This window comes from Coenobita brevimanus, chromosome 16, assembly GCF_032717465.1.
Source record: "Coenobita brevimanus isolate Jiangsu-jjx chromosome 16, ASM3271746v2, whole genome shotgun sequence".
Lineage (NCBI taxonomy): Eukaryota > Metazoa > Arthropoda > Malacostraca > Decapoda > Coenobitidae > Coenobita > Coenobita brevimanus.
This window is the reverse complement of record NC_136969.1, coordinates 4,089,362-4,116,593: the sequence shown is the minus strand read 5'-3', so window position 1 is coordinate 4,116,593 and position 27,232 is coordinate 4,089,362. Positions and strand designations below refer to the sequence as shown.

General features: G+C 39.6%; 1 protein-coding gene and 1 long non-coding RNA gene across 2 annotated transcripts; both read right to left on the bottom strand.

Moving 5' to 3' along the window:
• Nucleotides 1-5,456: 5,456 nt before the first annotated feature.
• LOC145390904 (uncharacterized) lies at nucleotides 5,457-6,546 on the bottom strand. The gene is made up of 2 exons (XR_013895752.1): nucleotides 6,480-6,546; nucleotides 5,457-5,634 (listed from the first exon to the last, which is right to left on the bottom strand). It is a non-coding gene; the product is annotated as an uncharacterized LOC145390904 (long non-coding RNA).
• A 1,290-nt stretch (nucleotides 6,547-7,836) lies between these two features.
• On the bottom strand, nucleotides 7,837-9,225 carry LOC145390848 (uncharacterized). The gene is made up of 3 exons (XM_080265588.1): nucleotides 8,955-9,225; nucleotides 8,381-8,601; nucleotides 7,837-8,061 (listed from the first exon to the last, which is right to left on the bottom strand). Exons 1-3 carry the CDS (start codon nucleotides 9,223-9,225, stop codon nucleotides 7,837-7,839), a joined length of 717 nt encoding a protein of 238 aa, XP_080121714.1.
• Nucleotides 9,226-27,232: the final 18,007 nt, after the last annotated feature.

Genomic DNA, 27,232 nt, shown 5'->3' with positions numbered 1-27,232 from the left:
TTCCTTTACTGGAGTGTACGTGCCTGTAATGTGATGTACGCGGGCATGGACCAGGAGGCAGGTGACCCACAGACCGAGCCAGCCGACATCATGCCACCACCACCACCACCAACACAACCACGGAAACATGTCATGACCACAACCACACACCTCCGATACTACAACACATCAGGACCACCACCCCACACCTCCGCGACCCGCAAGTCACGACCACCACAGCACAACTCCACCACCACCACGCTTCACGAGCAGTACGTAATACCTCCACCACTGTCGAAGTATGTTACGATCATTTTGGCATGCCTCCACCACCACCATGTCTATTTCTTAAACAAACACCCATCATAACACATCTTGGGTAGCTTCATTAATAAGCTGTAAATCAGCTCCTCCTCGCAACTCAATGTATATATTTTGCATTTGAAATAACAAACATAAGCCAGCACTCTTTGCTCTTTATCCGCTCTTTGAAAAAAAGATGACCATAATTTTTCTCTTATGACATAAAGATTTGTTTTTTCAGAATGAACAAGGGAGAGGGGGAAAATTTTAATATATGCTCCGAAAGCAAATCCAAAGTTTGTGAAGTCAAATCCTGACCAACAAACTACAAAGCAAAATGAATCTGTAGATTATGCAAGTTCAAACTTATATTTTCCATGTTGATGTACATTTTCTGGATGAGGAAAGTTCTATCTATCTATCTATTGCCAGACGCCTCAATCCCGTTTGGGGTGGCCACAAACAAATCGCCTCCAAGTCGCCCTGTTCCCCGCCATTTCACTGCCCTGCTCCCAACTCACATCCTCCTCTCTCATATACCTCTCCACCCCATCCCTCCATCTCATCCTCGGCCTCCCCCTCCCTCTTCCCCCGTCCACCTCACTCACATACACTCTCTTCGTCAGTCTTTCACCCTCCATCCTCTCCACATGGCCAAACCACCTCAGTGTGTGAGGAAAGTTACTTAGTGTTTTTTTTTTTTCCAAATAGATGTGTATCCAAAACCACAAAATTATCATACGAAACTCAGACTTCCCTAATCTTCCTAGCACTGTTACTACCACATACGTCAGGGTGTCTGATAAGCTTCATGACATGATATTCGAAGAAATCTAGATTTTATTGACTATTGAATTTTCAATATAATTTTCATTGCACATTAATAGATTTATTCCTGCATATTACTCCTGTACCATTATGTAGCAAAAATATTTACACTGTTTAGAAAAACGTTTTTATTCCGTTAATTTCGTTTCCATCAAATATTATTCCTCTGGGAAACCTTTTAAATAAGAAGCCGGCGAGAGAGCCTGGTTTAACACTCTAGTCAAGTACAAAAATTTTTAATTTATCACCTTACGAAGAAGCACAAGCATGTCTGAAGCCTGTAATACCAATTTTCCGGGAAGGAAAAACCTTAATACAAGGACGTTTGGTATCATACATGAAATATATGTTGTTCATAACTTTCCTAACCTAGAACACACATTATCGTTCTGAAACAGATGGACAATGTCTTTTCAGTATGAAATAAGACTTAAATGTCTGAAGAGAGAAACCTGTATTGTACTCAGGAAAAATCATGATATATTACCAATATGCCGGGAATCGAACCCGGGACTCTCAGGTGAGACAGGCAGCATACCACTACACCACGATCAGATAATAGTTAACTTACTTTATCACAAATTTGTAATCAACGTCCCTCCGTCCCCCACTGTGGGCATGAAGAGGATGAGTTAACCCCCTGGCACTCGGGCAAGTAGATGCTTTTAATCTATCCCAGGCACTTACGGCAAGTCAGAATGAAGAGAGAAACCTGTACTGTACACAGGAAAAATCATCCGATAACGTGAGTTAACTTTTACCTGGTCGTGTAGTGGTCTGCTGCCTGGCTTTCACCTGAGAGTCCCTGGTTCGATTCCCGGAATATTGGTAATATATCAGACAGACTTAAATGTCTGTTGAAAGTATTATACCACGTACTTACTGAATACGTGTTGTCTTGAAAATCTCAATGTAATGGTGGCTTTTGGATGTAAATGCTCACTTAACTGAGAGCTCATTCAGCTGAGAACACAAATGAGATCCCACTTCATTCAGCTGTTTGCTCTGCCCAGCTTTGGGTAACAAAAACAATATTTAGCACAGGTATCACACTTTTTTGCCTTTGCCCATTTATATGAGAGACGCAGAAGAATTTACATGAAAGACAACTTTATCTTTTACTTGGCACTTGCTAGTTTTTCTCTACGAACGACAACGAAACTATGTCACGTGATGTGTAGGCAATTCATAATCTTGATACATAGGACAATTTCACTCGTCTGTCATATATAAAGAGTCTGTCTGGTTAGCATCTCTTTGGTTTGGCAGGGATTGTTTCAAAACTGAAGGAGTTTGGAAAGTTACTTTGAATGTGGTTGATTATGAGTACTTCAACTTTATGTTTAGTGAAACTCAGTAATATTTGTACAGATCAGGGTATTTAGTATATCCACAGTGATAATGGAAATCTGTTTGTATTGCTCTCAGATTCAGGTCTAATAAATATGATTTATCATGGAGCAATGCTTTGGGATGGAACTCATTACTACAGCTGCAAATTGCATTGCAATATTTTCCTTTAATAGATCTGCCTGTGCTATGCCTCAATGTGCCCCTCCTGCTTTCACCCCCTGAGCCACCTACAGACAGTGGTGACGCTGGATCCCGTTACCCAAGCTATGGCACGAGCTGACAGGCCCCCCACCCACAAGCAGATGAAGTTGCTGCGTTCTGTCAGGGAGCTTGGGCGTGAGGGCCGCTGTGTTTCCATGTTCTGTCTAAGAGAGATTTTCAACAATCAAATGTAAAATAGAACTTTGTCCTCCTGGTTACTTTGCGTCAAGTGTAGGACGTACGATTTGTAGTTACTTTTGTTAAAGCTCTTCGCCGTAGGGACTTACTTTCACTGCACTCCTGTTAATACTGGATTATTTTTATTCAGTATATTAATAAACTAGTTCATGAAGGCTATTAAAAAAAAATTTCATTTCGAAAAACATCTGCGTTAAATACCTTCTGAATGTATGGGAAAATATGTAAGTCCTGAACTATCTTTGGATATTGGGTACTGGTAGTAAATTTTGAGTACTGAACGGCAAGGGGCGAGAAATATCCTTTACTTATATACTTTGCTCAGTAGTCTCTTGAATCCATTGTGTATCTACCGTTATGAGGTCCATCTGTTAAAAAATAAAAATAAATAAATAAAGCAGTGCCATATATCTCGTAACTTGAAGCCTGCCTAGGGATGGATTCTGCCTTAAACTTCACTGCTTCTCTGCATCATATCCCGAAAAAGACCCACGAAACAACCTGTAATCTCTCCACTCCATTAAAGATGTGGGAAACTGTAACAGGTTAATGAAGAATGAGCATAAAGCAGCAATAGGTTATAAACAACAAGAGTTCGGCGAAAAGGGTCAAGAAAGAACAGTAACAAGACATTATACAAGTCTTTAAGCAACACAAACAATCCTCTAAGCAACTGAAAAAAACTAAGCAACAGAAACAAACCTCAGAGCAACAGAATCAAAGTTCTAAGTAACAAATACAAAAGTTAAAGAAACAGAAACACATCTCAAAGCACCGGAAACAAATCTCTGAGTAACAGAAACAAGCTTCGAAGCAACAGAAAAAAATTAAAGGAATAGAGACAAACCTCGGAGCAACAGAAATAAACCTCTAAGCAACAAAAACAAATATCAAATCAAGAGACAGGTTGGTACTTAGAGACAGGTTAGCTGGCATGACCAGGCTAATTTATCACACTCTCAGGCTCTGTGTTACGGGTTATGGAGGAGAATGATCCATGGGTACCACAAACATCACTTACTCCTTTGAGAAATGAAGTCCCCACCAACTGCCTAAGCAAGGAAAGTATATCTAAGGAACAATAAAAACTAATTTAAAAAAAAAAAAAAAAGTCCTTACAAAACAAACAGGTTATTCAACAACAAACAAATTTTACACAAGAAAAGTAAGTCTTAAAAAAAAAAAAAAAAAAAAAAAAAGATTGTCCTTCTCCCAAATGAAGCGTGTGATAAAAATCTGATTTAAAACAATTAAAACAAGTCTGAAAGCAACAGAAAAATGCCATAAACTAGTTTTAAAAGAAAAGATACTATTGAGACTGGCCGGTATTTTTTTTTTTTTTTTTTTTTTTTTGGTAATTTCCTGATGACCGAGAGACATTCGGTATGTTTTTGTGCTGTCTGAAATTTAGTGATATGTAAGCACCAAAAACGTCAAAAGTTAAGTTAATAAAAGTTACTAATTACCTTCACGCGAAGATGGTTCGATCTGTCAGAGAAGTTGGTTGTGAGAATCGCTGTATTTTCATGTTCGGTGTCTGAAACTTGAGAATATTAAGAAGGTGGAAACTATCTTGAATTATAGCTGTCAGTATGAGATGGTAAAGGATTAATAAACGTCTTCTCGATAAAGATACATTGCTCGGTCAATGGGAGTACAACATGACTAACAGGAACGCGTTACATCATGACTAATAACAACACTATATCATATGACTAATAACAGCAAGGTACAATGTCACTAACGGCAACACGGTACAATATCACTTATAGGAACACGATTCAGTACTAGATCTCCGACAGCAACACGGTGCTGTTTAACTAACATTAACACGGTTCCATATGACTAACAGCAACACAGTGCCACATGACTCACGATCAAATTGACTGGGAAGGTGAGGCTGTAATATGATCTCTAACAGCCTGGATTAACAGCTGGGCTCTGAGTGCTGATCGCACTCGTGGGGCCCTTATATAAACAGTGAACACTTTCCCCTTCCCTCTCACTACACCAGCCAGTGATTACCTTCCCCTCCCCTCTCACTGCACCTCCAATTAAACACCCCCTATCCCCTCTCACCAACCATCGGTTAGTGAACACATCCCTCTCCCCTCTCACTAACTCACGACAATTTACCTACTCCAAGAGATCAACTAGACAGACCAACTAAAATAAATAGATCATCTGCGTTACTAGGGAGAAATCCATATATTTCATGATGATCCTCCCTTTAGTGTTATATAGTTTCCTGGAGAGACAAACACAGACAGACAAGTGCGACTACATAGCCCTACCCTCGGTGGTAGAAGACACTGTCACGCAGAATATAATGTTGTTGCACGTGTATTCTTAGGTCACTAACTTACTCCATAGGAAGTGGGTCATTAAAAAGAAAAAAAATAAAATTCATTAATATATATTCTTATACAAACAGTAAAAGTCATACTCATGAGAAAACACTACCGTGAGTGATACCGGAAGCAACTCTTATACCTTGCCATTTGTATACTTTTATATATAATTCTAAATCATTCATGAATTTATTTGATTAGTATGCACTGCTTTCCTTATCAAACTTAAAAGGAAGTAAATAATTTATGTGAAGAGCGTTGTCAGCAACAGTGATGTGTGTTGTTAGTGATGGTGATAGTGATGTGTTTCTTAGGTGGCCACCTGATCCTTTTGGCCCCACCTGGCTCCACAACACACCAGCTCCATCACCAGCACCACCACAGCCACTGTGAACCCATACCCAAACACCGCAAACATGCCCTGAAAACGGATATCGCAGGATGATGGGCAGCAATCCCTTCATTAATGGACTAAACTATAAAATTACCCCTTTGACATGCGTAGTCAGTTCATACGATGTCACACATATATGTGTATGAAAGATCTATTATAATGATCATTTATTATGAACTCATCTTGAGGCCACGGTAGGGATTGAATCATTTTCTACCATCCCATACTTTTGTATTGCCTTGACATTTAATCTGGTCTTACACTCAGATAATGTCAGTATAGACTAGTTCCCGTAGGACGATGTGAAGATTTATAAGCTTTGTCTATAACTCATGTGTCTTTCCAGCACCCACCGACCACTGCCCTAACACTTCAACATAGGCTAATTCAATGTACCCTGATATGAAGTCAAGTTCACTATGATCCAAAAATATACCGTGGGAAGATGGAGAGGGGGGGGGGGCAGTGTCACTCTTACGTAGCTAGATTCATAAATATAAGAGGCAGGTTTTACTGTGGTCTTTTATTTTTTTCCGAAACACCTGCCTGCATAATTAAATGTGACACAGTACATATTTACCTACGACATATGAAAAGATCCTCATTACTCAATTACATACACCCAAGCTTTTCATCATCTTATTCCAATGAAGTATATTCTTATTTATTTTATAACTTTACTCCCTATCATAGGAAAAAGGTTAATGAAAGCTATGACCAGCCTCCCAGATTTAAAAAAAAAAAATCGAAAACAGAATAAGATCGCCTGGGTGTAATGAAAAAATGCAATATCAGACTAAGGGGGGTGGAAGTTACAGTGAGGTAAAATTATCCTAGTTTCAGTAATGAAGGAAGTTACTATCATGTCTTACCCAGAGACTGGTGAGTGAGAGAATGGTGGTGACGGTGATAATCCTGGGTGGGTTCTTGCACATGGTGGAGTTGGCTTCTGTGTACTTCACCCATTTTTCGTACAGCCCTGATTCCACCAACGTGTAGGATCTAACCACAAGAAGAGACAGATGAATGTCTGTATGTAAAGAATAACTCGCAAAGAAAAATGTAAGGTGAAATACTGAGCTCTCGTCTGTTCTTCCAAGAATCTCAGGGTATGTATGTATGTATATATGTAAATTTATTATATACCTAAAGCCCTCCTGTGAAAGGGAGCAGTATACAAACATTTCTTACGTTTTTATTTGTATTTTTAAGAGGAATTTTACTGCAACTAAATGTTATGTGTCGTACATTATTGCATATTTTACCAAACTGAGGCACTTGCAACTTATTAATCCTCGGTAAGAAGAGGCTGTTCTTCTGAGTCACCAGGGCCGCAGGGGTGGTTGCGTAGACGCTCCGTGAAAGGTAAAAATCACAACGACCTATAAAAAGAAATACTATATATTATTTATATATACATAAGCGGAGATATATAATTAGAAAAATACTGAAGTGTTCCACTTTCGGATTTACAAGTTGCTTCTTATTTTGAAATACCAGGCAGTGTTTTACATTAGCCTAACAATCGTGTTTAACTTATTACAACCTTGCCTAGTGTCAACAATCTTATGTCCCTGAAATCCTCATTTCTCTTATATCCGTCAGTGTCAGTGTCCTTCTCTGCTGTCTGACATTATCAATTACAAGTGGAAATTGTAACAAGAGGAGTCGTAACATCCTGATTGCTCCAACACCGCTCATATAGTTTATTAAAATAAAAACACCAATTAGAGGCAAACTGTTTTATTTTCTCCCTCTACATGGTCCATTAATTAACCAGTTTGTCAGGCGTAGTAGCCATGATAAGATTTAATTTATTCTGACTGATGACAGACGACTGGGAAGGGAGATGGAGTTCTCAAAACTTCCCCTCGTGAAACATTCAATCCATAGTGAGTATTTTCCTCTATGATCCAATTTACTTAGTAAAGTCATAGTAAAAGCCGGTTAATATTTCATGACAAACGAAACATGACCACTTCATCAGCAGCTTGTGTGTGTGTGTGTGTGTGTGTGTGTGTGTGTGTGTGTGTGTGTGTGTGTGTGTGTGTGTGTGTGTGTGTGTGTGTGTGTGTGTGTGTGTGTGTGTGTGTGTGTGTGTGTGTGTGTGTGTGTGTGTGTGTGTGTGTGTGTTCATGCAATTTTAGAATGACAGCAATTAATATGTTGTTGGCTTGTTACTGCTATGATACATTGATACACTATAATATATAGATAACTAAAAATATATTAAACATACATAAATTCAGTAACTTCAGCAATTATATTACAACCTGTGAGAGAAAAGCTTTTGGGCAGCAAGTTGATATAGTTGAAATCCATGTCAAAGATGACGTGAGTGCCAGCCAGCACGACGGTCTCCATATTCTTGGCTAATTCGGCGTACATGTTGTAGACGACCCGTTTAGTACCCATCAGTTTCCCCAGTTCATGAAGTGGACCTGACGTGGCAGTCTGAAAAGAATAAGGCTATCGAAAATTGTCAACTTTACGGTATAGGTTTGTGGGATTTGAAGACACGAGTTTTTAGTAATTCGAACCCCCCCCCCACCCAAAAAAAAAGGACGTGTAAATATCTGGAAGAAAATTTTGGTTATTTATCATAGATATGAAAACTTCAGCAATAGTTTAACCATCATTTCAGGCAAAACTGGTATGCTTATGATTTTTTGACGCAGCAATTAACTAACAGCATATCAGTTAAAGTATGGCATTATGGACAACCAATTAGATACTCTTAATTCTTTTTTACGCTGAAGAAACCAACACTCACTTCAATATACTTAATAATTAAAGTGTCTGGAGCAATAATTATCCCCACATCAGAGTTGTCAAGGACGTCCTCAAGTCTCTGATAGGGTTGGTCTATGTATCTGACTGCCAGGAGGGACATGAGGTTGCCGACGTAACTTTGTGTCAGCACCACCATCATCAGCATCCACACCCCCAGCATCACACGCTCCCACCACCACCGACTCTTAGTTATCTTTATATCTGAAATACAAACTTTAGTCAAGCAAAAGATATGGATCACCAGATTATTTGATGGTGTGTTTCTGGTAGCTAAGATAAAATAAATGTAATGGTTAAAGTAACCTGATATTAGTGAGATGAATTTAAGCATTATCTGACACAAGACAATGGTTGAGTATAGTGAAACTACGTGGGCGAAATAACTGGTTCTTTTAGAATTCTCACAGAGAAAAATTGACTAGTTCGGAAGTTACTAAGCCTGGATGCTGCCTACATTAACTCAGCCGTTCCCACATAATTTAATCTCTCAGAGTTCCTCCAAATTTAGTCTAAAATTACTCATTGTAAACCACAACATGGCAAACACTAGTTACCTTCTTGCAAAAGAACTCGCACACAGTTGAAGGTGTTGGTATCTTTCATGCGTGGTTCTTGCATATGAGTGGGAAGGCAGAAAGACAGAAGCATCATCATAGCACATACTGCCAATAGTGCTGTCAGCACAGCCACCCAAACCTTTGGTCTAAGAGGCAGCAGGAAGCCCCAGGGGTCCACCTCAGGTCGACCACGGGCAGCGAGAATTTGATAATTTCCTATAAACACAATCTGAGAGTAGTCTATCCCCTGACTTCTGGCTATATCCATGTAAAATGGTGTCGGACTAAACTCCACTTCCTGAAATGTTTTTGTGAAATATAAGGAAGAACAGTAGAACAATGTATGTTGGGATATATTTCATAAAAGATAAATCTTTACAACAATATACTATGATGAGTAATTCGTGAGAAGATTCTCAAGTCGGTTTTTTTTTTTTTTTTTTTTTTTACTGAATATTTTTACTGCATTGATCAAGATTTACTATTTCAAAAGAAGTAGTTCCCGAGCTAAATATTTGAAAAGATAAATAATAAAGTAATGTATGTTCAGATGATAAATGTGCTAAACATGAGGATTGAATTTTATGAAAGGGAAAATGCAACTACTGTACAATGCTAAAAGCTGTAGAAGGATAATTAAACTATTGAATCTACCTAAGATACGGCTGCTTGTAAAAATAATAACGAAATCACAAATACAGAAGACCAACAGAAACTGGTGTTAATGACAACAACTAAATAAAAAGGCGTAGCAGAATAAATAAAATGTTAAAAACAAAATCGCACAATAAATATAGCTGAGAAAGAGATGCTACTACGTGCCCCAAAACAAAGAGTATTCTGTGCAAAGATGCTACAGTATATATACTCTTGTTCTAACGCCTAAAATTACCATTCCATAATAAGAAGTTTGCTGCCATAACAGATTAGCACTAGAAAAGGAAGTTCGTGATACAGCAGTCTTATGACAAGGAGTGAAGGGGTAAAATTTTCTTTTTCTGCCATTAAGCTTCGTAGAATAATCTACAAAAAGACGAAAATATCAGCCAAGTTGAGGAAAACGAACTATAGAATTGACCTCACGTGTAATGAGTCCCATCATGCCTGTCCAAGTCCCATCGCTCTGCAGTAAGCCCCAAGTCCTGTCAGGGGATCTCACGTACGTGTATCTGTCAGAGGGACGTGATCTAAGCACATTTGATGATATTGAAACGTTTTCCATGGCAAGATATAGGTCGAGAGGGTACGTTTACATTCATATTTTACACAGGGCAAGTTGTGTAATCAACCAACGTTTATTTATCAAACCCAAATATTTCCAGTCAAGCATACAGTGTTTTAAAGGAAATGTGCATTAATAGCTCACGTGAAGTTCATGATCGTGGACAGCATTTCCATTATGTGCCCCGTTGGCCCCCCAAAGGTGAGTCGTTTGCCCTCTGGTGCCGTAGGATCATCTACTGTAAATGCCAGCTGTCCCACTAACCCCTCCGATGTCACTAACACGTGTGGCCGGTGCGGGAACCTGCGGCAAAATCGTGTGCGGTATAGTGTTGACTAGTAATGACACTTGGATTAATATATACTCTCAGGCAATTAATTTTTCACTCTGACAGTATGAATATATGTTCTTGTATTACGCACAAAACAGAACTTGGACATTATAAGCTTTTGTTTTCCAGTATCAGTTGTGCTTTCTTCAGTTAAAGAAAACAAGCGCGGTGATCGCCCATGTTGTTGCGTAATGTCGGCATAACCTAAGGCCGTTCAGATCGTTCAGATTCAGGCTCAGATTAATCAATTATAATTCGAGAAAGCTGTTAAGATACAAGTAGAAAACTTACTGTCTGTACTTTTTTACTTTAACTTGTCCTAAAACTCTCATCTGCCCATCGTGAATCCTAAGTTATAACAACGTATCAACACTCGAATAGGATGCTAGTAATAAAAAGGTGATATTGGAAGGATGTAAATCTGTAGTATTGTCATTTTCTGCCACTATCTTATCTGAAATAAGCTGCAATAAGACAAAAAATTGATCATAGTTACGGTAAAAAAAAAAAAAAAGTTATTTTACAGTATATTCAAACACACTATAGTCCAGCCAGATCATTTAGGTCGCTCACGCTGGCTCAGTGTCATTTAGGTCCAGATACAAGAATTATGGTTATCTTCGTCCCATTTTGGTATTTTCATCCATTCCAAATATTTCTTTATATCTTTCTCGTATCTTCCCCTGTATGAATCAGATCTTGCACCATCTCTTACGTAGTATAGTAGTCGGTAATTTGCTGGAATGTAGTAATAATAAGTTACCATGCAAGATCTCTCATGTATGCAGCTCAGTTTCTCTTTTTTTTTAGCAATATCTTACAGGAGCATTGTCGACACACAAAATTTACCGTAAGAACTTCTGAGAGAAAAGATCTGGTGGATGGGTGAAAGTTAGACGTTGATCGACAGCCCATGAAGCCAATTGTAATGGCCGAGATTCTGGGTCAGTGATCGGCAGCCATGAGAACACTTTGGTCCTGTTGATGAAAAAGGAATCTGTCCATTAATTAACACTCAGAAATATCGACTGTTTACTTTGCGTTCTTGTACGGTTGCAACCAATAGGATCACAAGGTCAGTTATTTATGAAGATGTTAAATAATAATGCGAAAAAATGAAAGACTCCGACCATTTCACTGGGTTTCAAAATTCATTGTTTATAGCCTCGATACTTACAGTGGATCAGTATTTATGTTCGCAACTGGATGTGGATAATTCTCGTTACCTGAAAACTGGCAAGGTATCGTTCACTACAGCAACAAGAGAAGTGGTTCGTGAGAGAGTCCTGTGAAGGTGGGGAAGGTTCTGGAGCTGGAGGAGAGGGATGCGAGTGAATACGAGCAGCTTTGTTTTTTGGACCAGCAGGAGGTGGCTCTTGAAGGAGGATTCAGCAAAGGCGGCGAGGAAGTCTGGGTCATCGCTCACCACCACCACCGTCACGCACCACAACGCATCACGAAGCTAATGGTGACAGTATGTATAATATCACGAAACGAATTGTGCCAATATAATTTATATAACAAAGCTAATGGTGCTATCATAAAAAATATCACGAATCTAACCGTACGAACAAGAATAATATCACAAAACTAATCGTGCCAACGTAAGTATCAGGAACCTAATGCCAACAAGAATATTATAACGAAACTAATGGTGCAAACATAAATAATCATCTGACAAAGAAAAGACCCTACTACTCCCACTGAATGCGATTTACACCTATCGAATATTCTACACAATCGTGACTTTTGCTTAAGTCACTGGTGTGTCCTCGCCATAAGTTCTCGTCGGTGATCCAGGAAATGAAACAAGGATCTCTCGGTTGTGGGTCAAGTATACTTCCGACTACACAGTGCTAACTCGTAGGAATACTTAACGAACTAAACTGTTTTATGTCTGGTTCCTTGAGCCTGATGACGTCTTTCTGTGTTTCATGCCAGCTACACCAGGCAAAACGGAACAGAAAAGCGTCTACGGGAATAATATTAATCAATCGTGTGTTTTTATTCGTGAATATTTCCAAAGAATCTGAATTATTGCCTCCAGAGTCCGAGTTCTTCACCCTAATTCGTCTACATGCCGTGGACACATACCCGGCGAGCTGTGGCTATACTCTGTGAGAGCTGTTCGTATGTCATGCTGATGTTTTGTTCACCAGTCTTCACCTCAAACACTCCGACTCCCCAAGGAGCATCTAAGTGTGCTAGGTCCTGAAAGGGAACACATAATGGTAAATCTTTCCTATTCTTCACAATTAAAGCAAAGATAAGGATAAATAGAACAATAAAGTTAACATATTAGGTGCAAATATCCCAATTTTTACTAAATTTGGGCAGACTTTGGCTTACCTTGTTCATTCAGTAGCACAAAGGATTAAAGCCGAAAATGTGAATTACTGTACTTGTATCGTACAGTGAGATAACAACTGACCTAATGTTTAGGTTGACCTTTTCAGGTTCTTCTATTGCAGTTCTAACCAGTTTTTCTATTATTGTTGTACATACTTACTTCCGTCATGGACATCGCCCATTGGCAGCCATCTGTCAGCAGTAGGATAGAAAAGTGAGAACACCGCTCTATGGCCAACATGTCATCCAGTGCAAGGTGGCTCTCCAGTGATGCTTTGGTCGTGTCTGAAAAACGCGTGGGTGAGTAAAAGCACACTTGTACAGTACCGTTTTTAGAACAAGTGCTGGAATATTTGTCTGGCAATATGCACGAAAATCAACCCTTCATCTACCTATGTCTTCTCTCTGCTACTTAAATGTCCGTGTAGCCAAAATATTATACCACAAGCAACAAACCGAGAAGCACGGAATGAATCTGATCAGTCAATCAGTGAATCCTAATTTCCGAGGTTAGGTTGCACAGTTTATGTTCGTTTCATATTATAGCTCAGTAAAATCGAAAACTCTAACTACGAGTAGCTGCGTAGTTATGGATAAGCAAACCTTCAAAAGATCATAGCTCCATAGAGTTGCAGTGGCTTGAAACATCCGATAACCTATCATTATTCGGAATTCTGTACATCTTTTTTTTGATATCGTAAGAAGCAAGCAACTGAAATAATTAAAAATAACAAAATAACTTGATCATATTTGGTGATGCACATATAATAGCCTAGAAGAAAACGAAACAAGTCCTTTTTCTTTTCCCTAGCACTTTCTCTTTACTAGAATCTACGTACCTGTGATGTGATGTAGGCGGGCACGGACCAGGAGGCAGGTGACCTCCAGGCCGAGCCATATTACCCACGCAGAAGCCGACATTATGACACCACCACCACCACAGAAACGCGTCACGACCACCATCGCACACCTCCGCGACCACAACACGTCACGACCACAACAGCACACCTCCGTCACCACCACACTTCACGACCACTACGTAATGCCTCCACCCTTGTCGAAACATGTTACGATCACTATTGCACGCCTCCACCACCACCACATATATTTCTTAAACAAACCTCCACCATAACATTCCTTGGGCCAGTTACATTATGAAATTGTAAATCTGCTCCTCCTCGTAACTCAAGGTATATATTATGCATTAGGAATAACAGACATAATACAGCACTCTTCTTTCTTTATCCGTTCTTTGAAAATTAAAAATGATGACCATAATTTCTCTTTAATAACGTAGATTACTTTTTTCAAAAAGAACAGGAGAGAGGGGAAAATTTTTAATATATGCTGCAAAAGCAAACCCGTTAGGAGAGGGAGTTGAACATAAGTTTGTGAAGTGAAATCCTGACCAACAACCAGAAAGTAAAATCAATCTGTGGTTAATGCAAGTTCATCCTTATATATTCCGCGATGATGTACATTTCCTGGATGAGGAAAGTTACTTTTTTTTTTTTTCCAAATTCATATGTAATTAAAATCACAAAATTGTCATACGAAACTCAGACTTCCATAATCTTCCAAGCACTGTTACCAACACATACGTCAGTGTGTCTGATAAGCTTCATGACATGATACTCGTAGGAAAATGGATTTTATTTCATATTGCATTTTTAATATAATTTTCCTCAAATATATATATATATATATATATATATATATATATATATATATATATATATATATATATATATATATATATATATATATATATATATATATATATATATATACCTCTGCATATGACTCGTTTACCGATATGTAACAAAAATACTTACACTGCATAGAAATATGTTTTTATTTCGTTAATTTCCTTTACATTAAATAATTTTCGTCTGGAAAACTTGTTAAATATGATACAGGTGAGACAGCTTGCTGAAACATTCTAACCAGGTACAAAAAAATCTTAATTTTCACCTTACGAAAAAGCACAAGCAAGTCCGAAGCCTGTATTACCAATTTTCCGATAAGGAAATGAAGAACGTTTGGTCTGACACATGAAATACAGATTGTTCATAACTTTCCTAACCTAGGACAACATACTTTATCATTCTGAGAGAGATGGACAATATCTTTTCGGTATGAAATAATCTTAATTGTCTGTTGAAAAGATTATTCCATATACTTATTAAATGAATATGTTTCTGTGGATAAGTTAATTGGGAGTGTGTCGTCCTGTGTCCGTTACCTCCCGTTCTTTGGGGGAAGCAGCCTGCGTATATAGATATAAATAGACTGATTAAATACGTTTTGTCTTGAAATTCTCAACGTAATGGTGGCTTTGGGATGTAAATGCTCACTTCATTGGGAGCTCAGGTAACTCAGAACACAGATGGGATCTCACATCTATTGCCTCACTTCAGTCTGCTGTTTGCTCGGCCCAGCTTTGGGTAACAAAAACAACATTTAGCACAGATATCACACTTTTCTGCTTTTGCCCGTTTATAAAAGAGACGTAGATCATTTTACATGAAAGGGAACTTTATCTTTTCCGTGGCTCTTGGTGTTTTTTTTTTTTCTACGAACGACAACGAAACTTAGTTATGTGATGTGTTGGCAATTCATTATCTTGATACATAAAACCGGTTCACTCGGCTGTCATATATAAAGAGCCTGTCTGGTTAGCATCTGTTTGGTTTGGCAGAGAATGTTTCAAAACTGGAGGAGTTTGTAAAGATACTTCGAATGAAGTTTATTGTGAATACTACACCCTTACGTTAACGTTAAACTCACTAGTACGTGTACAGATCAGGGTATTTAGTATATCAACAGTGATAGTTGAAATCTGTTTGTATTGCTCTGAGATCCACCTCAGATAAGTAGAAATTATCAGGGTGTAATGCCATGAGATGGAACGCTTTAATACGGCTGTAAATTGTTTTGCAATATTTTCCTTTACAATATCGGCCATAGCGATGCCTGTTCTCAACGTGTCCCTCCTGCTTCCACCGCCTGAGCCACCTGCAGACAGTGGTGACGCTGGACCCGGTTACCCTAGCTATGGCACGAGCTGACAGGCCCCCCACCCACAACCAGATGAAGTTGTTGCGTTCTGTCAGGGAGGTTGGGCATGAAGGCCGCTGTGTTTCCATGTTCTGTCTAAGAGAAATATTCAACAATCAAATATACAGTAGAACTTTGTCCCCCCTGGTTACTTTGCATCAAGTGTTGGACGTACAATTTGTAGTTACTTTTGTTTCAGTCCTTCATAGTTGCGACAGTACTTTCACTGCAGTCTTGTTGCTACTGGATATTTTATTAAGTACCAGATTATTAGTAAACTGTCTGATGAAGGCTATTTATAAAACTCATACAGTTCGAAAAACCTCTTCTGAGTTAAATACCTTCAAAATGTAGGGACAATATATAAAAATCCTGAACTATCTTTGGATATTGGGAGGCAAGTTTTGTGTACTGGTAGTAAATTTTGGGTACTGGACGGCAAGAGGCGAGTAATAGCGTTCATTCATAGGCACTGTTCGGCAGTTTTTTTTTTTTATCCATAATATATTTTCTGTAATGAGGTCCATTGATTAAAAAAAAAATGAATGATTAAATAGATCGTAACTTGAAGCCCGCCAAGGATGGACTGTGCCTAGAACTTCACTGGTTCTCTGCTTCATATCCCGAGAAAGATCCACGAAGGAACCTAGTGATCTCTCCACCCCATGAAAGATGTGAGAAACTGTAACAAGTTAATGAAGAATGAGCATAAAACAGCAATAGATTATCGAAAACAATGGTGGAGCGAATTTGGTAAAAAAACAGCAGTAATAAGTCCTTATACAAGTCTTCAAGGAACAAAAACCAATTCTCTAAGCAACGACAAAAAAAAAAAACAAGCGAAAAAACAAACTTCACAGCAACAGCAACAAATATTTAAGCAACAGAAATAAATGTCTAAGTATCAGACACAAACCTCTAAGCAACAGAAAAAATCTAAGAACCAGAGACAAACCTCGGGGCAACAGAAACAAACCTCTAAGCAACATAACCATAAATCTAAGCAAAAGACAGGTTGGTAGTTGGAGACTAGTTAGCTAGCGCGACCGAGCTGCTCTATCGAACGCTCACTGGCTCTGTGTTACGGGTTATGAAGGAACAATGATCCATGGGTACCACAAACATCACTTACTCTTTGGAGAAATAAACTGTATCCACCAATTGCCTAAGCAAGGAAAACGTCTCTAAGGAACAATTGTCAGTAGACGTAGCCGAGGGATGTAATTATACAGAGAAGGTTATCTGACCACCAATTTCGATAGCATAGTTTTAGGTACTTGTAGTGAGATAGGGCACTTGATTATGGATCGTTAACCTCAGCCAGAATTAAGTAGTGAGACGTAGTGTCAAAGAGTTGAGTTACAGCACTCTTGGATTACGAAGTTTCTTGCACAAAGTTATAAAAAAAGGGGAGCTACAGTTTAGTAGAGCGTGATACTAAGGTTGGACCTTCTCACCAATCCTTCTCTCCCCTTTCTTTCTCTAACCCCCCTTCTGATCCGAAGGGAATCTCTCCTACATTATATAGAGCGTGGGAAGGATGTGTATGGTAAATTTCCCATCACATGGACTAACTGGCTAGGGCTGGTTACGCCACGTGTTTTGGATACGTCATGAAATTTTTGTTCGTCTGGCCTATGAGGAAGTTTGAGATACATCATATGGCTTTAAAATTCTTGATGGTCTGAGACAACTAGGGATGTGGATATACATTGTGTGAATTGACATTCCTGGTTCGTGTGGGCAAGGGGATGTGTTCTTTAACTCTTCCTGAAGGACTCAGACATAACTACCTGTTCTACATATTCTTACGTATGGCTATATACAGCAGTTACATTTAATATTGTGTTATATTATGCCTACATATCGCTCGGTCACGCGAAACTGGCATACCATCGACAGTAAATATTCAAAACATAATAACAGATAATAGATACACATTACAGTCAATTTGTAAGTGAAATACATAAGGTTACATAATTGGGATAATGTAGTTGTTGTAGTTATGAACTTGTACATGTAATATTAAAATAGTACAATGGCAAGTCTACTGTGGTCAATTATACAATATATATGAGAAGGAGTTGCTGTATATATATATATATATATATATATATATATATATATATATATATATATATATATATATATATATATATATATATATATATATACACACACACACAGATAAATGAGATTTGATAGTATGATTAAAGTAGGCCTATATTATGTGTAACCCATATTTTATTATTTTATGTAAAATATACATACAATATTTACAATATTTACTTTATTTTGTCTCACTTGTAGAGAACAGAACCCCTTTTAAGCACTGATTCCAGGTTAGCAATCCTTGCTTGCATTCTGTGCATGGCCAATAATAATACAGTAAATATGATGGAGAAAATTACAAAGATGACTGGCGCTGGGCTGTATACATAATATGGGTTAAACATAATACTAGTGTATTCTTCCCAAGGTTGTATTGTATGATTTTTCAATTGCATGGTTTCATACTTGGGTTAAGTCAACTAAATGTGTGCACTTACATTTAAGTTCATCCTAGGCAATGGCTGTATGTATTTGTGTGTGTGGTTGAGAATGGCATAATGGTTTTTAGTGGGCAAGGTGGATAGTGTAGGTGTCAGGACTGCACAATAATCTGGTGAGATGTATAAACCAGATAATGATGTATGGGCTGGAGGGGTGTCTTGGCAAGTCACAAAAACTGATGTATTTTGAGTGAAATAGAAGAACTGTGAATGTCCAATGCGTTGATGGTGGATGAGTTTATCTGCAGCAAATGTGAAGTTGCAATGATGAGGGATGTCCATTTCACAAGGGACTGTCTCAGCTGGCTGAAACGTGAAGATGTACGCAGGACAAAGGTGAAATTCATGTGATGATGGGCGACATTTGTGTTCAATTGTTGTTTCACTAGTGAAAGTGACAGCGTCCTGTTTCTTGGAGACCATGATAACTTCTGTTTTGATGTTGATGATGACTAATGAGTCATCTTTCTTAGAAGGAAAAGGGTATATTTGATAGACTGTGAAAAAATCATCCGTTACGAATAGTACATGAACTACTATTGACATTGTTGTGAGTGTTTGCATCCAAAGATGGATAATATAACATCAATTTCATTCCTCACACAAAGGTTTCATTCCTCACACAAAGGTTTCAAACAAAGCTCATGTATGCCTTGACTAATTATTTGCCGGTGGTTGTGAATTGGTAGTAAATTAATGGTGATCCTTCCGTTACCAGCATTAGCAATTCCTTTTATGAAGGCCTGATACTGAGCTATAGTATTGTCTTACTGTAGTATTATTACATCAATATGTTCTATGATCACAGAGAAGTGTTGGGCTAGTATATTGTTACGCTCTAGTGCATTTACTTTCTCTACAATTCCTAGAGTTGATGCTTCTGCTTTCCTTAGGTTCTTTACAATCGTCAGCATTAAGGTGTTCTGAGTATCAGCTAACTTATGTTGGCATGAGAGAATTTGTGCTATTTTGTTAAATTTGTTATTTATTTCCTCTAGATCATTTTCTGTAGCTAGTGCAAAAATGCTGCCTAAAATTGCTCCACCTAGGTCGAACAAACCGCGTCTGTTACATATATGTGTGATGTCGTTTCTTGTATCCAGTGTGTTACTCCCAGATGATGGGATATCCTGGATCATGGTGATCATTACGTGCTTAGCCTGTTCTAGCTTCCAGTCAGTTAATTTAATTAATTCAGCTACTTCCTGTGTAGAGTGATCGTGTGATGAAGGGTGTTTTAATACCGCTTCCAGAGTTCTAAGTGGTCTTGATATCTTCTATAACATTCTTGGTATGTCTTGCTGTATGTCCAAACTAACTTCGGTACTTATTATGTCCTGCACTATTGTTGTTGAGGCCGTTGGGGCTATCAGGCATCCCTGTCGGACTACAGGTTGAGGATGTAAGTGAGGTGATCCTCTTGATATCAACAGGAACATGATCCATGGAATAATTCGCCTCATCTTCACCTACCGAAAAAACACCTGTATTAGAGATCTAATCCACTGTTGTTAGCAAGTTATGCTAAGGATGATGATAGTGATGATGAATAATACAGATATCTTGGCGTGTTTAATCCTATTACCTATAAAGGGAGTCTAACTCAATTCCTAAGTCATGTAAATGCCGCGTTATGGTGAGAGCTATATTGGTTGCACCTATGCTTGTCTGTTTGGTAAGCGACCGCAGTTTACTCCGATATGTGTTGATTGCTTTAGGCTTATTTTCACCGTGTGTACTAGGGTTTTCGGTCGTTTCTGGTGTTTTATGGATCCTAGCTATATTTCTTGTGGTCTTTATTAAACGATCAATATGTGTTTCTTTTTCTTCATCACTCGATAGTGACTTAATCACTACCTGATTGCCTCTTCACTTGATTATCCTGTATGAGTCTTCAAATTTAGATGACAGGGTGTTCTTTCTAGTGTGAATGAATGAGGCTATAGACAATATCACCTATGCTGACATTTGATTCTTTTGCCTTCTTATTAAATGATTCTGTCATTTCTTCCCAGGACATCGCTAACTGCTTCTTTACCTTTGTGTGTATTTCCTGAAATTCATGTAAGCAAAGTTTAGGATAAGCATCATAATTTTATACGGGAATTTGCTCGCCACTAACGTCTCATAAGGGAGACGTTTGTCTGACCCGTAAATGATGAAATGAGGTGTATCTCCTATTGATTTGTTAATTGCACAGTTAAATGATGCTTCAACTCTGGGGATCCAGTCATCCCAGTTTGCGTAATTTTCATCGAGAATGTGCCGTAATACATCTAATATATATTTTTTTCTGCCTATCCACCAGTTCATTGGAAGCTGGATGGTAGACCAAGATATTAACTTTCTTTATATTGTATTGTTTACATATTTCTTGTAAAATTTCAGAGTTAAATTCACCAACATTGTCGCTTATTAGCACCTGTGGTGTGGTGAACCTGCAGATCACACTATCAATGAATACCCGTGCGACTGTTTCTGCTGTTTTATCCTTAACTGGAACCAAAATCACAAATCGTGAAAAGCGATCAATTGCAACAAAAAGTTATTGATTGTGATTGGTAGTTAAGGGTAATTTAAGTAAATCAACCGCTACAGTGTCCCACGATTGTCTAGGTACAGGATATTGTCCTATAGGTGCAGGTGATAACGTGTAACCTTTATGTTTCGCACATGACTCGCATCTGTCTATATGATTATGTCTTTGCGTAACATTGACCAGCAATATGACATCCGGGCCTGTCTGACTGCCCTCTCCTTGCCAGGATGCCCTGCATGTGGACTATCGTGTATTACCCTTGAAATGTGAGGTATCATTGTACTAGGCATAACTAACTGCCTAATATTTTTTCTATGATTTATTTGTCCTGGATATACCCTATATAAGGCATTGTTTACCACTGTGAATTGTTCAAGTGGTACCTGTAACTTGGGTAATGGTACATTATCGCCTGATTCGAGATGATATATTACTTTAGACCATACTGGGTCCTGTCTTTGTGCGTGTGAAATTTCTTGATTTGTGGGGATCGTTTATCATTGTTGGAAATTGATTCCTGTGGACTTATTGTAGCAACATTGACTAACGGGTTTCGTGATATGGCATCGGCAGCTAAATTTACTTTACCTTTTATGTTGTGAATATTTACACTGTAATTCTGGATTTTACATTTCCATCGTGTTCTCCTCCCTGAGAGGAGCTTTTCTTGGAACATGCCCACGAGAGGCTTGTGGTCATTGTATAGGTGAATTTCGTATCCATACACGAGGTCACAAAATTTCTGTAGAGCAAATACTACTGCTAAGGCTTCTAAGTCTGTTGTACAGTAATTTTTCTCTGTTCCTTTTATTTGCCTACTGGCAAAGGCAATGGGCTGGTATTTTCCTCGTTTATCCTCTTGCATCAGTACAGCACCTAAACCTTTGAGGGAAGCATCCTTGCAAATTATGAATGGTTTTGTGAAATTAGGATAGGCAAGGTATGGTGAGCATGTAAGTTAATCTTTTAATTCATGAAATGCTAATTTTTGTTCCTCCTCCCACTGGAATACAGCATCCTTTTTTAGCAGAATGAATAGCGGTTGTGCTATACGAGAGAATTGGTTAATAAAGGAGCGGTAATAACCTGTTAGCCCCCCAAACTGTCTCACTTTACCTGTATTTGTGGGTTCTGGGAAATTGCTTACAGCCTGTATTTTGTCCTCAGATGTGTGAATACATTGGGCATCTAATCTATGGCCTAAGAATTTTATTTCCTTAAAGCAAAATTTGCATTTAGACAGCTTAATTATTAAGCCAGCATCAGCAAGCTTTTGTAAGAGCTGGTCTAGTTTCTGCAGATGTTCGTCTATACTTGGAGTAGCTATAATAATATCATCTAGATAGACAAATAATCCTTTCCCCAGCATTCCAGACAATACGTAACTCATCAGTCTCTGGAAAATGTCTGGTGCTGTCTTCAACCCCAAAGGCATTCGTTTGTATTGGTAGTGCCCTGTATTCGTGGAAAAGGCAGTGTATTGGAGTGATTCTTGCTCGAGGCTAATTTGGTAATAGCCATTGAGCAAATCGATTGTGGAAAATACATTATTTTCTGGTCCAATATTTTGTAAGACGTCCCTTAACATTGGCATAGGAAACCGCTCAGGGACTGTGTGCTGATTTAATTTACGACAATCTACTACAGCAAGCATTTCTCCGTTACGTTTGGGTACGAAAAATAATGGGGCATTCCACGGGGAGACAGATGGTTCAATAATACCTAGTTTTAACATTTCCTCAACATACTAATTTGCCAGGGTGCGCTGAGAATGCGCGACCCTATAAGCTGGTATATATACCGGTTGTGTGTCCGGACGTACGTTAATCTTGTTTGTAATCAGATTAGTACACCCTAACTGTTCTCCAGGTAATGCTACCGTTTGTCTGTGTTTCTTCTAAGAGATCTGAGAGATCTTTTTCTTCGTTGAATTGACCTGAGTGAATCAAATTCTTCTTTATGCACAATCTGTCTGATGAGTTTACTCTGCTCGACGCCCCTGCTACTGTAAGGATGAGATATCATATGAAAGGTATAAGGAAAAGAGGAATAGGGCGAGAAGGGCTGTGTGTCACGGGGTTTTTATAGTGTATGCAATATTAAAGAATAATTATTCAATGATACTGAGAACAGGACAATGAATTATCTTGTTAAAATCAAGCAATGATTACTTTATGCCTGCTTACTTCGCCGATTCTCTAAGGGCAAGAATTTATAAACTTTCTCAACAGAACACAGCAGAGACTAATTCCTCACAATTGCTGTTTGTTAGTACTATTAGCCTCTGGAGAAAGTGACTCCATCCCTGACAATCAATAACGAATGCTATTAATGATAACAAGTTCTTGCTGTTGCATTAACTCCTGGTTGCACAACAGATTTTAAGCTTAATACAAAAGGACTGGCCTAAGTACCAGTTATGAATAGCAAAGCGTTCATGCAAACTAAGAGCTATAAGTGAAATAAGCTCGTGGAGCTATAAAACACGAATTTACATTACATTAAGCTCAAGAAAAAGAACTGTTAATTTATTGATTACAATAAAATAAATTAACGTTACATGAGTCTCAAGAGGAATTCAAATAAGGAGATCACACTCACTCACTCACTCAAAAGCTAAATTCTTAAACCTATGAAAAACGAAAAGGAATACTGGTCAGAAAAGTGGACAAAGCGGATGAGTCGGCGTCGTTGCTAAGGAAGGACGCTGCACACGCTAAGCCTCTCGCCAATCACACTAGGTGGAAATTCAGGAACTGGACAATGGCGGCACTGCTACACACTGGGCCCAACCTGCTTTCACGGCGCTCAAATCCTGACTAATTCAAATTGTGGGAGAGAGGCGAGTGTTGTGGCCGCACTTGCTAATGGCCAACGAGTGTGAGCGATACACACCCTCAATATCACTCAGGAGGAGGTTAATGTCGCGCACAAAGATGATCACTTATGAAATCGTGAAAAATGCCCTGAAAAAACACTCCCGATCGGGTGAATACGTGGCGGTTAAAATGAGGGATAAATACTGGGATTCCACTAGAATTCGCGGTTTCCCACCAAAGTTAATGTCACGAGTTTATTCAAATACTTAATTTCGCCAACTCGTGACATTACGCCCCATCAAAAATAAAATTTTTTTCTCAGGAAAAAAATTTCAATATACACACATATAAATCCTAGCTCAGGTCAAACTGAGCGAAAAGTTCGCTACATTTACATTAACAACTAATTGTTATGTAGCGTGATGTATGTAATACACGGTGTAGGTGTGACAGTTGTGCAGTAACTGTACATACGTGTAAAATTACATAATGCAAATCAATAATAAATTATGACGACGAGGCAGAAGAGAAGAGGCGGCAGCATGCATCAGGGAATATTAGCTATTCTGCACGGCAATGCTGCACCCGCCAGCTGCATCTGCGAATGGAATCAAGGTGGAGCATCAAAAGTGTCATTTCTCTCTCTCTGCCTAGCAATCAGTACTTATGTCATTATTAACCAGGAAACGTAGTCTTAGGATTCACAAATCTCTCAGGACCCTTGTAGTTTAATTGTTAAGCTAATTTATTAACCAGGAAACATGTCAGTTCTTGAATTGCTCAGATCTCTTAGAACGGGCAGATTACTGGTTAACCTAACATTATTAACCAGGAAACATGTCAGTTCTTGAATTGCTCAAATCTCATAGAACGGGCAGTTTACTGGTTAACCTAACTCTACACTTACGATTAATGAAAGGAAGCTGAGCATCGCTATGCAATCTCGGGCAGGTTAAGTTTTAACACCCACCGTGGGTGTGAACACTCGTGTAGATATTGTGCATTCTCCGGGAATCCTCAGAGAGGCCCACAGCTCGAGACGTTCCACAAGGTAATTCATACACAGCCTCGGACTGTCTCTGCAGGGTTCTCAAACTTTCCCCTTAACTCATGGTATACATGTATGTACAGGCCCTGGACATACTGTGTCCTGTGAGGCCACCGGGCGAGACGTCAGGTCTACACTTTTAACTGGGAACCAGGCTGGTCCTTGGATTACTTAAATCTCTGAGAACGGCTATCTTACGGAACCCAGCATACAACAGTTGCCTGTGTTAGTCAGCAGTTAGCAGGCGAGACATCAGGTCTGCACCTACGTTACCACTGCCCTGTCTCTCAACTGCTTCAGAGATTATGGGTGTGGATTCAAAAAGCACAGGAAGGACGTGTCCCTGATTGGTGTTACGTGGACACACATTGCAGGAACGCACAAAACTATCTATTTCTCGTCCCATCCCTGGCCAGAAAAAGTCAGCTCAGAAAGGGCCCTGGGTTATCCTTTTGCCCATGTGACCACCTGAGGCTGAACAATGACCCCATTCTAACACTGCTAGGCGGTACTTGGCGGGAACGACAAACTGCAGTCGAACCTTGCCCTCAGGAGTTCGTGACTCACGGTAGAGCCGTCCTTGTTTGCAAAGGAACTTGGCTTGACCTCCCTGTGAATACTTTATCACTCTACCCTTTTGTTTCTTTCGCACGGCAGCAAGTGTCGGGTCAGAATGTTGTTCTTGAACAACAACTTGGCTACACATCAGATCTTGCGGTGACTCAATGGTCACAGGGGTGACACAGTTTGGAGCCTCGGCCATGGCTCGTGTTACTGTTGCCGAAGTCTGAGTAGCATCATCCTCGGTGCAATAATGCTTGGCACCAGGAATATTGCCTATAGTAAGGTCAAATAAAGGTTCTGGCATGACAACTGTGACTGTCATACCAGTGTAAAATGGAGATGCCACATGGATACGTGCCTCAGGGAACAATCTCACTGATCCATCAATAAGGTTAGCTTGGATCTGTCGACCCGTGTACTCCTCAGGCCGAACTAGACTCTGCCTGACAGAGTAACCTGAGGAACCATTGTCTCTCAGGACCTTCACAGGAATGCCTCCCACAAACCCTGACTGAACAAGGAAGGCACTGTCACCTGTGGGAGGGCCTATGGAGGAAGCAGCTAGCCACTGATTAGGCTGCTGAATATATGATGCGGCAAACATGGTGCCCTGAGAATTAAATGCTTGAGGGGTTGTACTCACTGTCTGGGAGGACGGAGCATTGGCCTCCTCTGGAGGAGTGTTCACTGTCGCTGAGGGACTAATGAACTGTGGGGTACCTGTACTGGTAGGGACGACACCGCCGTGCTGCTGCTGAGGAACAAAGGCTGTGTTCGTCTCCTGCCTCCGATACACTGGGAATGGTGCTAAAAAGGACAGTCCCGACAGTCGGTTGCGTGGCTGATACTGCTGCTGGTTAGGGTACCTGTTGTACCTCAGGTTTCTGAGTGTTTTGCCCCTGGTCCTTCCTCTGCAGTTTTGGACCTTGGCCATTATTCTGAGAACGGCCTTGTTGCTGGGGTTCAGTCTGAGACGGTTTCCCAGATTTATCAGCTTTCCTGTTCCAGGTATGCTGCTTACGAGTTTGATACCCATATGCAGTGAAGAATGCATCAGCTTTCTTCACCATTTGGCTGGCATCTCTTACCTAGCAGATCTTAAGCTAAGCCATAATTTCAGTAGGCCATGACTTTTCTAGCTGTGTGCGCAGCATAAGGTCAATATCCCCTCATGCGTGGAAGGAGTTTCATCTTTCTCCATCCACTCATCTAAGTAAGCAGTAAGCCGATCAAGAAGCTGAACGGCAGTCTCTTTTTCCTGTTAACGCGCCCTCATGAACTGACCCTTGGCGTCGTCAACTGTGAGACCGTACGCTTTGACGAGTGCGGCCTGCATCATCTCATACATGAGATTGTCTCCACGATTCTGTGGAGAATATCGAGGGCACGACCCTCAAACAGGCTAAGAAACTAAAGCCGCTTAGCTGCATCATCCAGCTGGTACAGTTGAGCCATGTCTTCAAAACGAGCTATGTATGGCTCGATTCGCTCACCTTCCTTGTATGGGGGAAGCTTGATGTGTGGGGACACCATAATATGTGCAGGGATAGCGCTCGTGGAGCTTGGGCCAGCTGCATCAGATGTGTCAGAAGCCAAGGAATCTCGCTTGAGCTTCAACATTTCAATTTAATGATTTTCGCGTGCTTCTCGCTCGGCAAGTTCTCGTTGTTCTCGTTCATGTTCTAACTCGAGTTCGCGTTGTTTTCGCTCGTGTTCTAACTCGAGTTCGCGTTGTTTCCGTTCGTGTTCGCGCTCATTTTCGCGTTCCTCACGCTGAATTTGACGCTCTTC

Bases quoted from the DNA above. Each gene is read 5' to 3' on its own strand.
- LOC145390848 (XM_080265588.1), bottom strand. From the start codon at position 9,225: ATGGATATAGCCAGAAGTCAGGGGATAGACTACTCTCAGATTGTGTTT. The intron at 8,602-8,954 runs GTAACTAGTGTT...TTTGTATTTCAG, and splicing joins GCGAGTTCTTTTGCAAGAAG to ATATAAAGATAACTAAGAGT. The intron at 8,062-8,380 runs GTGAGTGTTGGT...TATTCTTTTCAG, and splicing joins TAATTATTAAGTATATTGAA to ACTGCCACGTCAGGTCCACT.